This window comes from Eptesicus fuscus, chromosome 10 (assembly GCF_027574615.1).
Source record: "Eptesicus fuscus isolate TK198812 chromosome 10, DD_ASM_mEF_20220401, whole genome shotgun sequence".
Lineage (NCBI taxonomy): Eukaryota > Metazoa > Chordata > Mammalia > Chiroptera > Vespertilionidae > Eptesicus > Eptesicus fuscus.
Genome location: NC_072482.1, coordinates 5,176,614 through 5,191,325, shown reverse-complemented (window position 1 = coordinate 5,191,325; position 14,712 = coordinate 5,176,614). Strand labels below are relative to the sequence as shown.

The 14,712-nt window shown below is 47.0% G+C and overlaps 2 protein-coding genes across 10 annotated transcripts in view; one reads left to right on the top strand and one right to left on the bottom strand.

Annotated features, from left to right (window-relative positions):
* ANKS1A (ankyrin repeat and sterile alpha motif domain containing 1A) overlaps window positions 1-5,628 on the bottom strand; it is a 182,794-nt gene extending 177,166 nt beyond the window's left edge. For all 5 annotated transcript variants that reach the window (XM_028161275.2, XM_028161274.2, XM_028161278.2 and 2 more), the window contains exon 1: window positions 5,345-5,628. In XM_028161275.2, the coding sequence (XP_028017076.2) occupies window positions 5,345-5,529 (185 nt within the window). In that variant the 5' untranslated portion in view covers window positions 5,530-5,628. The remainder of the gene's footprint in view (window positions 1-5,344) is intronic.
* A 101-nt stretch (window positions 5,629-5,729) lies between these two features.
* TAF11 (TATA-box binding protein associated factor 11) lies at window positions 5,730-14,308 on the top strand. 5 transcript variants are annotated; one of them, XM_054722068.1, is made up of 7 exons: window positions 5,736-5,937; window positions 6,389-6,966; window positions 9,305-9,400; window positions 10,692-10,840; window positions 12,519-12,606; window positions 12,933-13,044; window positions 13,685-14,308. In XM_054722068.1, exons 2-7 carry the CDS (start codon window positions 6,796-6,798, stop codon window positions 13,813-13,815), a joined length of 747 nt encoding a protein of 248 aa, XP_054578043.1. In that variant the 5' UTR covers window positions 5,736-5,937; window positions 6,389-6,795; the 3' UTR covers window positions 13,816-14,308. The 5 variants fall into 5 exon arrangements, with proteins under 5 accessions (XP_054578046.1, XP_054578043.1, XP_054578044.1 ...); XM_054722069.1 differs by having other exon boundaries at window positions 5,741-5,937; window positions 12,933-13,029; XM_054722071.1 differs by lacking the exons at window positions 12,933-13,044; window positions 13,685-14,308 and adding an exon at window positions 12,783-12,926 and having other exon boundaries at window positions 5,730-5,937.
* The last annotated feature ends 404 nt before the right edge of the window (window positions 14,309-14,712 follow it).

The window sequence follows — 14,712 nt, the reverse complement described above, 5'->3', positions numbered from 1 at the left end:
TCGACTGCGGCCTCTGCCTCCGTTTCTGTGCTTCTGAGCCCTCAGCAGTGTGTTAGTTCACATCATTCACACACATTCACTCTCACACACGAATGTAGCTCATAATTCAACCACAGTTTGAAGTTAATACGTGATGCTTTTTCTTAACGTTTCCTTTTCTCAGATCTGTCTGCCCTTAAGTTGACAGAATTCATCTTTCACCCAGATCTTAGTGAATTCTCCTACAGACGCTGCTTTCCTGGAAATCAGTGGTTTCCCTAACCATAAACTCTCCGGCACGTGGGAATCTGGGGCCGCCACGGCCCACGGCTGAAAAACACCGGAGGGAGAGGACGTTCGGGGAGGTGCACTTCCGCCCTCCCGGCTTGCTGACAGCACCGAGGCGGCCATCAGGACCCAGGGCCCTCGCCAAGGGCAGAAAGGGAGCAGGAGGAACGCGCCTGACCCATTCTCTGAGAGAGACTGGCATGCCGTGCAAGCCCCCGCTATGCTCAATATACGAAATGTGGGAAAACATTAGTCACGAGAATTTGAGGAACCAAAATTGCATCTGATGGTCTCAAGGGTCTCACTGACCTGCAGAATGAAGTTGCATTTAGAAAACAAGCTTATTACTGAGGACACTCAGGGCAAAAACTGCCTAATTTCCATGGCCTGGCTCTTACCCGTGACAAAATGTGCTCCACGGTCAATACAGGGCAGACCATGACTGAGGCTCATGTCGGTATCAAGACTACGGATGGTTATTTGCTTCATCTGTTCTGTGTTGGTTTTACTAAAAATTAAAATAAAAACCATCAGATTCAGAAGACCTCTTACTCTTATGCTTATCAACAGGTCTGCCAAACACGGAAGATGATGGAAATCATGACCCGAGAGAGCAGACAAATGACTTGAACGAAGTCCATGAACTGACTCCAGGTCGCGTTGGGAAAGACGTGGGAGAGGCTGGCCAATCTCGCTATCCACTCCAAGATGTCTTTGTCAGAAAGCCAAATGCTGAAGAAGCCAAGTCTGAACTGGGGAACTCACGGAGCTTCATGGTGAAGGTCGCTGCTCTAGAAAAGCCACTGGGGATGAGACAGGCGAACGAGCTGATGGGCCTGAGCCCCCAGTCCAAGAAGCTACTTCACTCAGACGTAAGGGTGACAGAGGGAAAACCCAATTTGTGAAAATGGTTTAGCGCCGTGCCTGTCCAAGCCACAGACGGAAGGCATGCACCTGTTCAACTATCAGGACATGAGCCATTATAGCAAGTAAAATCCATGCTCTCCAGAAGCTCTGTAGCACTAGATATTGTGGACAGCTACGCTTTCTAGGTAATCTTCTTGTCCTCTTAAGTAACAAAAACTACATCTGAATCATTGTGGATAGAACACCAAAATGTTTTTCCTCCTTTCATTAACAAGCTATAGTGAATGTAAATTAATCTTTATTTAATGGCTAAGAGTCACAATAAACAGGAATTATAGCACTAAGCTATAGTTTGGTGATACCTGGAGCCTCACCCGGTGTATAGGTCAGTGATGGCGAACCTATGACAAGCGTGTCAGCACTGACACGCGTAGCCATTTCTGATGACACGCGGCCGCTGAGGTGGCCGCATGCCGAGGATGAAACCTTTGCTGCTCCTGAGGATGAAACATTTGCGACTAGAGTCTTGGAGTTAGTTTTTTCCTCAAAGTGACACACTACCCGAGTTATGCTCAGTTTTTTGGAGAAGTTTGACACACCAAGCTCAAAAGGTTGCCCATCACTGGTATAGGGCTATATACCTCTATGTTAATAGTCTCAAATTACTGGGGGGTGGGAGGGAGAGATCCTAGATTTTAATTGCTTTTTCTGTTTCTTATTTGGTCAATCATACAGACATAACATAATATCATAAACACTGTGAGACCATGTATTGGGAGAGGGACTAATTTTTTTTATTCAAAGTGTGAGAAAGTTTATTTAGAAAGTTAGAGAGGTAGCGGTGAGCCGGCTGGACTGTGCAGGCTCGGGAAACAAGTTACAGAGGCAGCAGAAGGGCCCTTGGAGCTTAGGAGAGAGAAAGGCAAGGCTCCTGGGGGGGAAGGCGTGGGTGGGACTGACTAATTTTGATAAGAGTACCTACGATATGCCAGGTCTGAGCTAAAACTTTGCAGTGTGTCTAGCAATCGGCCAGGCACAAAGTAGAGGATGGGTAAACATTGGGTAAGTGAATGGCATTAATGTGCCTGCCTGAGCAGGTCTGCTCCCTTATTTCCTGTTTCTAATCTGCCAAAGTTTGGAAAAGATACCCAAGTGAGACATTTAAAATGTCTGGCATGGTACTTCACACACAGCAGGTGCAGCATGGCAAAACGGTATGTGCTGAACTGAACTGAGGGTGGCTAGCAGTGAGTACTTGCAATGTGCCAGAAATTGGGGTTTCTTCCACATACTACCTAAGACAGTACTATAAGGCAGGTAATATTATCCCATTTGATACGCAGATATTAAGGTTCAAAGTGGCTGAGCAATCTGTGTAGTCAGTGGCGGTAACAGCACGAACCCAGGCAGTCTGACTCCAGACAAATGGCCTCAGCACAGTACTCCGCGGCCCCTGATGTACGAGGTAAATAAGGGAAGGTCGGAAGGACAGGCAGTTAATAACTTTTTTTTTTTTTACTCTAGAAGTCTTTTTTGCTGACTCTCAGGTACATTCTCAATGGTGAGGGTTACTATATGGAAGCACTATACTGACAGGCCAAAGCAATAAACTGTGGAAGTTGGGCAAAGTATTCGTCGACAACTACTGTGCACTACGGATGATGGGCTCCAAGTGGGAGCCTGAGCGATCAGTGTGCACCGGGGTCGTTAGGGACACTCTGCGAAGCTAAGACCGAAGGCCAAGCAGTGGAAGAGAAAAGGGGAGGGGAGAGAGGGGGCACTGTGTGGCTTAAGAAGAAGCACAAAGCTCTTGTGGAGAGAGGGGGAGGGTCATACATAGAGGACTAGAGGGACAGATTGATATGAAAAGACAAACACACGTGTGGTTTGGAACATTTGTATGCACTGCAGCTGTAAGCTCCTACTCCCGCCGCTTTACTTGGTCACTCAAACAGCTGGACAAACGTCGCCTGCAGTTGGCAGTACCAGTGGGGGCAGGTCAGGGAAGCCAATGCAAAGGCCAAGTCCCTGAGGTGGGCCGTGTGGGCAGGGGGACCCACCCTCTACTATTTCCAAATCTCAAAAGGCAGGACATGCTGACCTAGGGATTATTAAAACACACGGTCTGGGTTGCTTACAAGTCTCTCGCTAGATTGAACCAGTCACCTCTAATTAATGACACACCTAGTGTAACAAGTGCCTGCAGATCCCCCTGCCCCTGGGGGTCACAGGGATGAGACGCTGGCTTCCAGGCTATCTACCATCTCTCCCACAGCCACAGCAGCAGGTCAGGAGTCAGCTCTCCCACGCAGGGAATGGAGACACCACCATCCACACTTCATGACAAACTGGACATATTCTATTAGCAGGAGGCCCAAAGTAAAAACACTGTGCTCATCAGAGATTTCCTAGTCTTGCTTAACTACATGGCAGCTAAATCCTCAGCAAAATTTCAACAGTCTCGGAGTGAGAGCACTAAGAGTGACGTGACCTGTACTTGAAGGCAGGAGAGACATGAAAGCGTCTCACCTCAGCAGATACACTGGGGGTTACGGTATCTGGCAAACCTCCAAATGCTACATCATTCAACTCATTAGAAACTGGCACCTCCGAACTTGTAGTCTTTCTCATCTCTCAGACATCAAGAAGTACAGAAATATCAAAGTGATCCAGGCAAGATTCAAAACCCAATTCACTCATTTGAAGTACACTTTTCAACACCTGTGATCTAGGGACTGGGAATATAAACATGAGAAGACGAAATCACTCCGAAGGATGGAAATGTGTGCATCAGTTTAGCATTGCCACTCAAGGCTCCAGCAGGAAGTCCTCCCAGCGTCCCACTCACACCACGTAAGTTTCCGTTCCCACTCTGTGCCTCCCCCCGAGGTGTGCCCACCTGGCACACTCTACTCCGCCTACCCAGATCCTTACTTCCTTCAAAGCCAGCTGAAGTCCCCCTCCTCCAGGAAGCCCTGATATCCATCTCATCCCAAAGGGATATCTCATTTCTCTGAACTACTAACAATTACGGTATTACCATCAGTTTATTTAGAAATGTATTGTCCTCTAATACTCTTACTCAACAAACCCTGAGTGCCAATTGTGGGAAAGCATTTTTCCAGGGGCTGGAGAAATTGCAGCAAAAGTACTGGTGTTTTAATCCCCAAAAGAACTAAGGAGAGTTCTTCTCTTATATTACTTTTAAAAATCTTTCTATATTAGAGCGAGGTTCCCACTCGGTGCTTAATACCTAACAATTTATTAGAGCCTTGGGCTTCCTTGGTCCAAGCTCACCCAAACTGATGTTACATAAACTAAAAGGGAACAAAAGCAAACCAAGCCATTTCTAAATGAACTTCCACTTCTTAAAAACCTCAAAAGAACAAGGAAGGAAAAGAAAACGGGCTATGAAAGTGCTGCTGAACCAACACATTTTACTCACACTGACAATCCCTCCCTCCAAGCCACGCAAAAGTGATCTCTTCTTCTCGATCCTTACAGCTCAGGTTCAAGGGTTTATTTTAACAACAGACCTTGGAGAAGTGGAGAGCACCCCTCAGTTTCCGAAACAAGTCTCTCTAAAGCTTTATTTCTTGACGAATAAGCCCCTGATGAATCCTGCATATGCCACTTAACAGGCTGGCTAATCCAATGAGGTTCACTACAAGGAACTCGAGTTTGAGCTTCAAGCACAAGAAGGGCTCAAAGAACACTTAAAGGTGTTAAGTCCAGAGGCAAATTTAATGTAAACAACAAAAGCCAGGTCCTGCAGAGCCCGGAGGGAGATTCCAAGTTCCCAAAAGGAGGGAAGCAAGAGAATTCCCTCCAGGGGCGCCGCGAGATTCTGCAAGGATGGGCAGTTTCTGCAGGAGGAGAGGGCGATTTTTAAAATATATATATTTTGCTCTAAAGTGGCTTGTTACATACGACAGCTGGCACCCTACAGCGGGCGAGGGCGAAGCCGGGCTGTGCCATGCGGCAGAGGCTGCCACCTGGGCACTCCCACCATTCTTCGTAGCCAGGTCAGGAGACCAGACTTGGAGAGCCCGGCGCCTCTCGGACCCGCACCAGCGTCCCCGGTCCCGATGGCCGTCTGCCCTCGCCTCGGGGCACCCCGAAAACCCACCCGCCCGGGTCTCGGGAGCCTCGATCTCTCTAGGGACCCAGGAGACTAGTCCCCAGGGGCTGCCCGGCGCCCGTTACCCACCTGAGCAGGCTGGAGAGGGGATGGCTCGAAGAGCCGAGGCCGCCGCCGCCGCCTCCGGAGCCGCCGCCGCCGCCGCCGCCGCCGCCCCCGAAGCCAGAGGAGAGCCGCTTCCCGGACAGCAGCTTCTCCACGGCCGGGAGGTGCCCGGTGCGGGCCGCCTCCAGCAGCTCCTGCTCCTTCCCCATCCCCAGGGCCACCGCCCCCTGGACCCCCTCCCGGGGCCGCAGCCGAGCCGGCTCAGGCTCCCAAACTTTCCGTCTCCGGGCAACGCACCCCCCCAAAACCGGCCGGGGACACCACCCCCCTCCCCCCGCCTTCCCCCCCCCAGCAGCGCGTCACTTCCGGGATCCGGCGTCACGCGTCACGGCGCCCTGCGCCCGCCCTGCGCCCACCTAGCTGGGCGGGGCTCGCGGGCGGCACAGGTGGCCGTGGGAGCCACGTGGGCCGCGCCGTGGCCAGTGGGGCCTCCAGGGGCGAGAGCAGAGCGCCGCGCGGTCGCCCGCGGTACAGGTGAAGGGACCCGCGGGCCCACCTGCGTCCGCCCCACGACGTGCGCTCTTCCCAGAGGTTTTGGCGCCCAGGACGTGAATACGGTAATGCAGGCCGTGGAAACAAAGAGGGAAATATGGTAACGCGCACCTGCATTCCTAGTCCGTTCTTCAGTGCGCACAAGTTATGGGATGGGTGTGGGGGCCCAGGGGCACAGGGGCGAATAGAATGCCCCTCAGTACCTCAACGACGGAAGGGAGCAAAATTCTAAAATAAAAGTATACCCACTTCATGCTCCCAATCCCTGAAAGGGCTCCTAAAGTGAAATTCAAAATAAAAGAACCTCCCTCTTACTTGATGGAATTAACCAATCTGCCGGGGAAAGTCAGGTGTGGGAAGCGGACCCCGACCTTGAGTGCCAGTGACTGGACAAGTCTTTTAATTGGTTTTGTTTCTGGCACTAGCACTGCCCCTGGCCCGAAGTGGGCGCTCAGAGGTGTGCAGTGGACAGATGGGTTGGGCAGATTCCGTTCACGCTACGCCTTTTCTTCCAAGGTGCTCGAGGTGAGAGCCAGGCCCGTGGAGCCGCGGCCGAGGCCCAGCGAACACGGCGCCGGGAGCCGCGTCCCACGCGCTTCGCGGACGGCGCTCCCCTCCCGCCGGCCGGGGAAGCGGGGGAGGACGGAGTTCACCGACGTGGCGGGTTTGGAGGCGGCACGGAGAGGGGAGTCCTCCGGTAAACCGTGCGGCTCTCCTTTAAAAGGCGGCTTTCCCAGGATGGGAAGCCCACCGGCTGAAACCCGTGCCCTCGCCCACCGCCACCCTTAAAGCGGGGCCCGGACGTCGCCTCTGAATGACCGCGGAGGAGCCGCGGGTGACGTCATCGCGGCGCGACGACAGGAAGTGAGCTTCCAGCCCCGTGTGTGGCGGCGCCGCGACCCGCGGTCCCACCTTCGGCTGCGATGGATGGCGCCTGCGAGTCGCCCGCGGAAAAAGGCGGAGAGACAGGGGCGTCCGACGAGGCGGCCGCAGCCCCCGCGGGCCCTGGGGCCACCGACGCGGACGGACACCCGGAGGAAACGGACGCGGACGGAGACGGGGACTTGAAAGAAGCCGCGGCTGAGGAAGGCGAGGTAGGGAGACGTTGGCGGGGCCGAGAGGACCCCGCGATTGTGCTGTGGCTGCGCAACCTCCTGCCTGTGGACCCCCGCCCCCCGCCCGGCCAAGACCCCTCTGATCGGCAGTCGTGGAGGCGGGTCGGGGTGGGCGGAGACAACACTGGAGTGCTGGTCCGGTCCGGGAGACCCAAGCACTGGGTTCATATATTTAATCCCCACCCTTGACTATTAAAACTCCTTCTAAGGGAATTTTAATAGCGTCTTGGTTTTCCTGGTGAGGAAATTGGGATCCGATGTCACACTGAGACAGTGCAAGAGCGAGAACCCAGGATTCCTAGAATCCCTTCCACTGCAGTGTGGTTTCTCACAGATGTTGCTTAAGCATAACTTGTTATTCTAGGCAGCAGACTCGTTAAAGGGAGGCCGAGGGAGCTACCGGTTTAATCACCTTATGTCCAAGGGTCTCTCTATGGCATAAACACACTAGACCCATCCGTTGTGCTGGGCCAAAGCGCCGCAGGGATCGCTAGCCGAGTGTCAGCCAGGGGAGCAGAAGCTCGGTGTTCTCTGGGTTCCCCTTCTAGAGACAGAATGGTAGGCTCTTAGAGCTGTAAGTTTGGCGCTTAAAGAGATCGTGGAAGGATATTAGATTAGACACAAACAGCCTTTCAGAGCATCAAGTTTTATTAAAATACTAGAGGCCTGGTGCACGAAATTCATGCAGGGGAGGGTCCCTCAGCCCAGCCTGCACCCTCTCCAGTCTGGGACCCCTCGCGGGATGTCCTACTGCCCATTTAGGCCCGATCCCAGTAGGATCCCAGTAGGATCGGGCCTAAACGTGCAGTTGGACATCCCTCTCACAATCCAGGACTGCTGGCTCCCAACTGCTCGCCTGCCTGCCTTTCTGATTGCCCCTAACCACTCTGCCTGCCAGCCTGATCACCCCCTAACCACTCCCCTGCCAGCCTGATTGATGCCTAACTGCCCTCCCCTGCAGGCCTGGTCACCCCCTACTGCCCTCCCCTGCAGGCCTGGGTCTCCCCAACTGCCTTTCCCTGCAGGCCCAGTCGCCCCCAACTGCCCTCCCTTGCAGGCCTGGTCCCTCCCAACTGCCCTCCCCTGCTGGCTATCTTGCGGTGGCCATCTTGTGTGTTAGAGTTACGGTCAATTTGCATATTCTTTTATTAGATAGGATAGAAAGTAAGAACTTTTAGCCCTGACTGGTTTGGCTCAGTGGATAGAGCGTCGGCCTGCGGACTGAAGGGTCCCAGGTTCAATTCCTGTCAAGGGCATGCACCTTGGTTGTGGGCACATCCCCAGGGGGTGTACAGGAGGCAGCTGATCGATGTTTCTCTCTCATTGATGTTTCTAACTATTCCTCTCCCTTCCTCTCTGTAAAAAAAAAAAAAAGTAAGAACTTTTAGAAAAAGAAAAATGTTGTGAAACTTTTTTTTAAAGACTTTTTTTTTTTAATATAGTTTATTGATTTTTTACAGAGAGGAAGGGAGAGGAAAAGAGAGTTAGAAACATCAATAAGAGAGAAACATCGATCAGTGCCTCCTGCACACCCCCTACTGGGGATGTGCCTGCAACCAAGGTACATGCCCTTGACCGGAATCGAACCTGGGACCTTTCAGTCCGCAGGCCAATGCTCTATCCACTGAGCCAAACCGGTTTTGGCTGTTGTGAAACTTTTAAGAAGGAACCTTTGACCCCGCTGGCCTGGCTCTGGTTGAGCATCGACCTCTGAACCAGGAGGTCACAGGTCACAGTTCGATTCCAGGTCAGGGCACATGCCCAGGTTGCCTGCTAGATCCTCATTGTGGGGCGTGCAGGAGGCAGCCGATCAATGGTTCTCTCTCATCATTGATGTTTCTTTCTCTCTCTCTCTTCCTCTCCTTTCCTAAGCAATAAAAATACATTGTTTAAAAACAGAACCTTTGAAACATCTCAAAAACAAAAAGGATTTGAGGAATATTAGCTTATTCCAATAGAGAGTTCACCACATACAGAAATTTGTACCCAACAGAAAATGTAACTTTTTTATGCTTCCAAAACACTTCTAAAAATTGACCATAAACCGGACCACACAGAAAAGCAAAAATTCTTAAAAGTAGAAATCATAACAGGCCACATCTGTTAGAATAGTGCAATAAACTTGAAATTTAACAACAAAAAGCTCCCACTTCCACTCGCACCCCCCAAAAAACTAACACCTGGACACTTTAAACTGTTTTCTAAATGGCCCCTAGATTAAAGGAATTAACTAAGAGACACTACCATCAAATCCAAGGGGTTTGATCAAAACCTTAAAGAAAAATTCATAGCCTTACATATTTATATTAACAAGCAGGAGATATTGAAAATAAGCACCCAACTCAAGAAACCAGAAGTTCAAGAACAAAATAAATCAGAAGAACGTAGGAACAAGAAGTTGATAAGAATAAAAGTAGGTATTAATGAGTGAATGTTTTAAAAAACATAAGAAATAATAAAAACCTGGTTATTTGGAATGTAAGTGCACAACATTATGAAATAAGGGCTATAGGCACTGATAGGGAGATCTTTAAAGTTTTAAGAAAATTTAATGTTCAGGTGTAGACTATATAAATCCTTAAATCAAAGAAAAATGGCTCATTTTTAAGGAAAATATAAATCACCAAAACTGCTGAAGCACAAAGAGGTTATAAAACTTGTATAATCAGTAAGTAGAGAAGAAAGTGAAACGGTTGCCAAAGATATACTATGCTGTTACTTACCTCTCACATTCCTGTGTTTTAATGAGAGTTCCTCTTGAAAAAACAAAGGTGAAATTAATGAGATTTGTTGTGTCCTTAGATTGTAAATTAAATTGGAGGGGATGAAGCTTGGATTTTGATTGTTTGTTTGTTTGTTTGTTTGTTATTAAACAGACATTAAGCATCTAGCATAGCCTGGCCAGCATGGGTCAGTGGTTGAGCATCAACCTATGAATCAGGAAGGTCGAGGTTCAATTCCCCGTCAGGGTACATGCCTGGGTTGCAGTCTCGATCCCAAGTATGAGGTGTGCAGAAGGCAGCCAATCAATGATTCTCTCTCATCATTGATGTTTCTATCTTTCCCTCTCCCTTCTTCTCTGAAATCAATAAAAATATATTTTTTTAATCTAGCATAAATAAAACTATGCTAAATGTTTTAGTGGGGTGAGATAAATGAGACAAACCTGTCTTCACAAAGTTTTCAGTCTAGTAAATATTTGCATGATGCAGTAGAATTAAAAGATAGGAAGAAAAGAGTACTACATGTGGGAGAAGCTCATTTAAATGTTCCAAGTTCAAAGAAACACTGTTTTGATTAGAAGATTCCTTCTTTTTAATGTTCTTTCCACATGGAATCATCACAAGTAAAGAGATCTATAGATTTAGAAGCAGAAGAGCTGGCCGGACGGAAAGGACTTTCTGACATCCCCTCTAAAGAATGAGGTTAGGAGAGTGGGCTCAGGGGGAAAGGTTTTCATGATCCTTGGCATTTTATTGCCCTTGTGAACAAATGTGGGAGCTATGATCATACCTAAACAAGAAAACTGGATTTTTAGCTAGTTTTCTTTCCACAGCTAGGCTATAAATTTCTTCAGGGGAGCTAGTGTATCCTACCATTGAATAAGTGGATTTGTTGTGTTGTAATGAGAATGATGTTTTCTTACCTTAGCTGAGTCTGGAAAGTAGGCCAAATATATAAAAGCGTTTCTTTCATCTCCTCAGCTCAAGAGTCAGGACATCTCAGATTTAACAGCAGTTGAAACGGAAGACTTATCATTACTCACTCCTGCAGCCAAAAAACTAAAAATAGACACCAAAGAAAAGAAAGAGAAGAAGCAGAAAGTGGATGAAGATGAGATTCAGAAGATGCAGTAAGTTACTTTCTGATCTTTCCCCATTGCCAGGCTCTAACTTGACCACACAAAATTAAGAAATTTTTCTTGACCTTTAATTTTTTTTTTTATAAACTCATTATGCTTTCTGATTGTAAAAGTAGTATGGTTTCGTTGCAAATAATTCAGAGACTACAGAAAAATAGGAAAAAAAAGTTACCCATAATCCCATCACTTAGAGTTTACCCAGGGTATATACCTTTTCATGTGTTTTTTTTTTTAATGTTTGATATGTATTGCTAAATGTTTTCATGTCAGTCAATATGCCTGTAAATCATCATTTTTAATGGCTACATTGTATTCCATTGTGTGGATGGACCATAATTTGACCAATCCCTGCAACTGTTCTTGTGTTTTGGATTTTTTTTTTTTTTTTTTTTTTAATATATTTCATTGACTTTTCACAGAGAGGAAGGGAGAGGGAGAGAGAGGTAGAAACATCGATGAGAGAGAAACATCGATCAGCTGCCTCCTGCACGCCCCACACTGGGGATCGTGCCTGCAACCAAGGTACATGCCCTTGACCAGAATCGAACCCGGGACCCTTCAGTCCGCAGGCCGACGCTCTATCCACTGAGCCAAACCGGCCAGGGCTGGATTTTTTTTTTACAACATTATGATGCACATCTTTACATACTTGTCCATTTGATTCCTAAAATAAACTGGAAGTGTAGTTGCTAGTTCAAATAGTATGAATATTTTCAAAAGATTTTCATACGTATTTCTAAATTCTTCTCCAAAAAGGTTGTTCCACTTCACATTCTATCAGCATGTATGACTTTCTGTCTTCCCATTCTCTTTAGTACCATTCTTTTTAATACTTGTCATCTGGTTTATGAAAAATGTTATCTTGTTTATTATTTTAATTTCTTTACTAGTAAAAGTTAATTTTTTTCCCTCTATACTTATTGGCCATTGGTGTTTTTGTAAAGTTTCTGTTCATGTCCTTTGCTCATTTTCTAAAATTGGTATGGCTGCCCAGCCACATGGCTAAGTGTTTGACATCAACCTATGAACCACATCAGGACACATTCCTAGTCAGGGCACATGCCCAGGTTGAGGGCTCGGTTGCCAGTAGGGGGCATGCAGGAGGCAGCTGATCAATGATTCTCTTTCATCATTGATGTTTCTCTCTCTCCCTCCCTCTCCCTTTCTCTCTGAAATCAATAAAAATATATATATTTAATAAATAAATAAAATTGGTATGGCCATTGTTTTATTTATGTGAAAGAATTCATTCCTATAGAGTATTAACCCTTTTCCATATATTTTACAAAATTTTCCTCCTTAATCTGTTAATGTTGAAAACTATTGGTTTGAACATAACTTTATGTCTTAAATTTTTACAATAACGTGAAGTGTAATAAGGTCGCATTATAGGAGAGAGCCTAAGGCTGAAAACACAATCTATATGGTATGATACAGTGACCTACATTGTTGTTTGAGTTTTTGTTCTTAATAAAGTAAGAAAGGAAATTGTGTTTAACTTATTCTCAAGTGCCTTAAGAGTAGAAATACTTTTTCATTCCTCATGAGCATTAACCTAATACCATCAACCCCTTGACAATTCATTTTCAATTTGACAATTGATTTTATTGATGTAATAAATAATTTAAACATTCTTTCCTATAACTTAATTACCTGAATCTTTGTCTAGAATCCTGGTTTCTTCTTTTTCTGAGGAGCAGCTGAACCGTTATGAAATGTACCGCCGCTCAGCTTTCCCTAAGGCGGCCATTAAAAGGGTAAGGATGGACTATCACACTTCATTTTCATCAGCTGGGAGAACCAAACTGGTATCCAGAGTTATGTCCCTTGGCATTTGGAAGTGACGTGTTAGGCACGTTGGGGGTCATTTAAGCGGGAAAATAAAAATAACATGTCCCTCAATAATTTGACCAATTTCGGTTTTGTATTCCAGGGATAGGGTCTTGACACACAGAATCGTTGCTTCAATTGTCTCAATTTCAGCATCCGGCCTTTGGCAAACACTCTCAGTGCAGAGCTCCTGTGGGCACTTGTTTCTGAAGCCGGCTGGACTGCTTTAATCAGTCTTTGTCCTTCTCTCCAGCTGATCCAGTCCATCACTGGCACCTCCGTGTCTCAGAATGTGGTTATTGCTATGTCGGGTATTTCCAAGGTTTTCGTCGGGGAAGTGGTAGAAGAAGGTGAGTGGTGTTGGTGTAAGTAAAGGATTGAACCTGTGATGGTCTTATTTTCAAGAACATCGGGACTGAGGGACTTAATGAGGCCCTGTAGTAGTTTCCACTTACACTAGAGGTTGACCAAGTGGGGGGACCTTTGTATTCAGCAGAACGTGACCATTAGTCCTTCAGAGCTTCCTACTGGGAGTTAGGAAACATCTAGGAAATGTCCCTTCCTGATTCCGGCCCGCAGCCCAGGGTGACAGAAGCAGACCTTGTATTTTTTTTCTCCAATGAACTTGGTTCGTTTCTGCTGCCAAAAGATACAGGAAAGGCTGTCACTGGGGCTGACCAGTGTGAGGAGTTATAACCGATGTTTTGACCCTTGAAACTGCTCCCATACTTACCGAGTAAATAGCTTGGCTGCTGCCCACTGCTAATCACTAGCAACCCCAGTGCGTGCCCTTGACCAGGAATCAAACCTGAGACCCTTCGGTGCCAGGCCCAGTGCTCTAACCACTGAACCATGCTGGCCAGGGCAAACATGGTACATTTTAGAGAAAATGCCTTGGTTTACTTCCTCAGCAAGCTTAGAAGAGTTGATGAGAATTACAGTACTCAAAAGGATTGTGAATAACTCTGGTGTGCTCACGAAACTGTCTCCTTACCCTCTCTTTAGCACTGGATGTGTGTGAGAAGTGGGGAGAAATGCCACCACTGCAACCCAAACATATGAGGGAGGCTGTTCGGAGGTTAAAGTCAAAGGGGCAAATACCCAACTCGAAGCACAAAAAAATCATCTTCTTCTAAGACCGAAGCCGAGAAAGGCCTGGCCCTGGAGGATGTGCTGGTTCCAGACCTGGGATTGCAGGCTGCGCACTGGTGCTTTGGGATCTGCCATGTTTCAATGTCTTTCTCATCACTGTTCATCACACCTAGAAAGCATGCGGCCTGTTGCATACATGCCTTGACTGAATATTGGGACCTTTGGGCACTTTGAGGCGTTTAATTGTCTGGCTAGTTGGAAGCAGAAAGGCACGTGGGCATGGCTTCTCTGGACGAGCTGCTTTCAGAGAGAAAACCTCTCCAGGAGAACTTGGATAGTTTCGCACTGGCCCTGAAGTTGCTGTCTTAGGTTTCCTTACCTCTGGTTTTAAGTAGACGAAACAACCAGGAACTTGACTTAGTGCTACTCCAAACGAACGGCGTGGTGGTGCCGGAGAGGGGAATAGTTTCTCCTGTAAACATTAAAGAATCTCCCATGGGTTTTGGTGAGTGATCATTAAACTGTTTCCCAACTTGTTGTATGAGTATTCATTTTCTGTCTAACTGGTTGGAATAGGGGGAATTCATCATTTGTTTTTTTGGTGTAAAACTGGTCTTGGATTTTTTTGTGAAAATTTGAGCCCTTCTCACTTTCTACTAGAGCTATTAAAATTTAATATTAAAAAAAGAGTACTTAAAGCACTTAAGAACAATGTAAAAGCCTATATATTTCAGATTTCTTACAGATATACCACAACCAGTTCTGTTTAATTAAAGTTTAATTTGCTTTTTTCAGGTGGTTCACAGAACCAGTACACTCCGTTTGATTAGATATTGTAACATTGAAGTTTCCCAATACTGACCAGTATTCTAGTTCATCAGATAAGTTCCCATTGTTTTCCTCAAATGAAGGGGAATGGCGTGACCTTTCCGTGACAGTGA

What these genes read in the sequence shown, in the direction of transcription:
- TAF11 (XM_054722068.1), top strand. Translation starts at nt 6,796, where the DNA reads ATGGATGGCGCCTGCGAGTCGCCCGCGGAAAAAGGCGGAGAGACAGGG. An exon ending in CCGCGGCTGAGGAAGGCGAG is followed by an intron (nt 6,967 to 9,304) that starts GTAGGGAGACGT and finishes ATTAACAAGCAG; the next exon opens with GAGATATTGAAAATAAGCAC. An exon ending in GATGAGATTCAGAAGATGCA is followed by an intron (nt 10,841 to 12,518) that starts GTAAGTTACTTT and finishes ATCTTTGTCTAG; the next exon opens with AATCCTGGTTTCTTCTTTTT.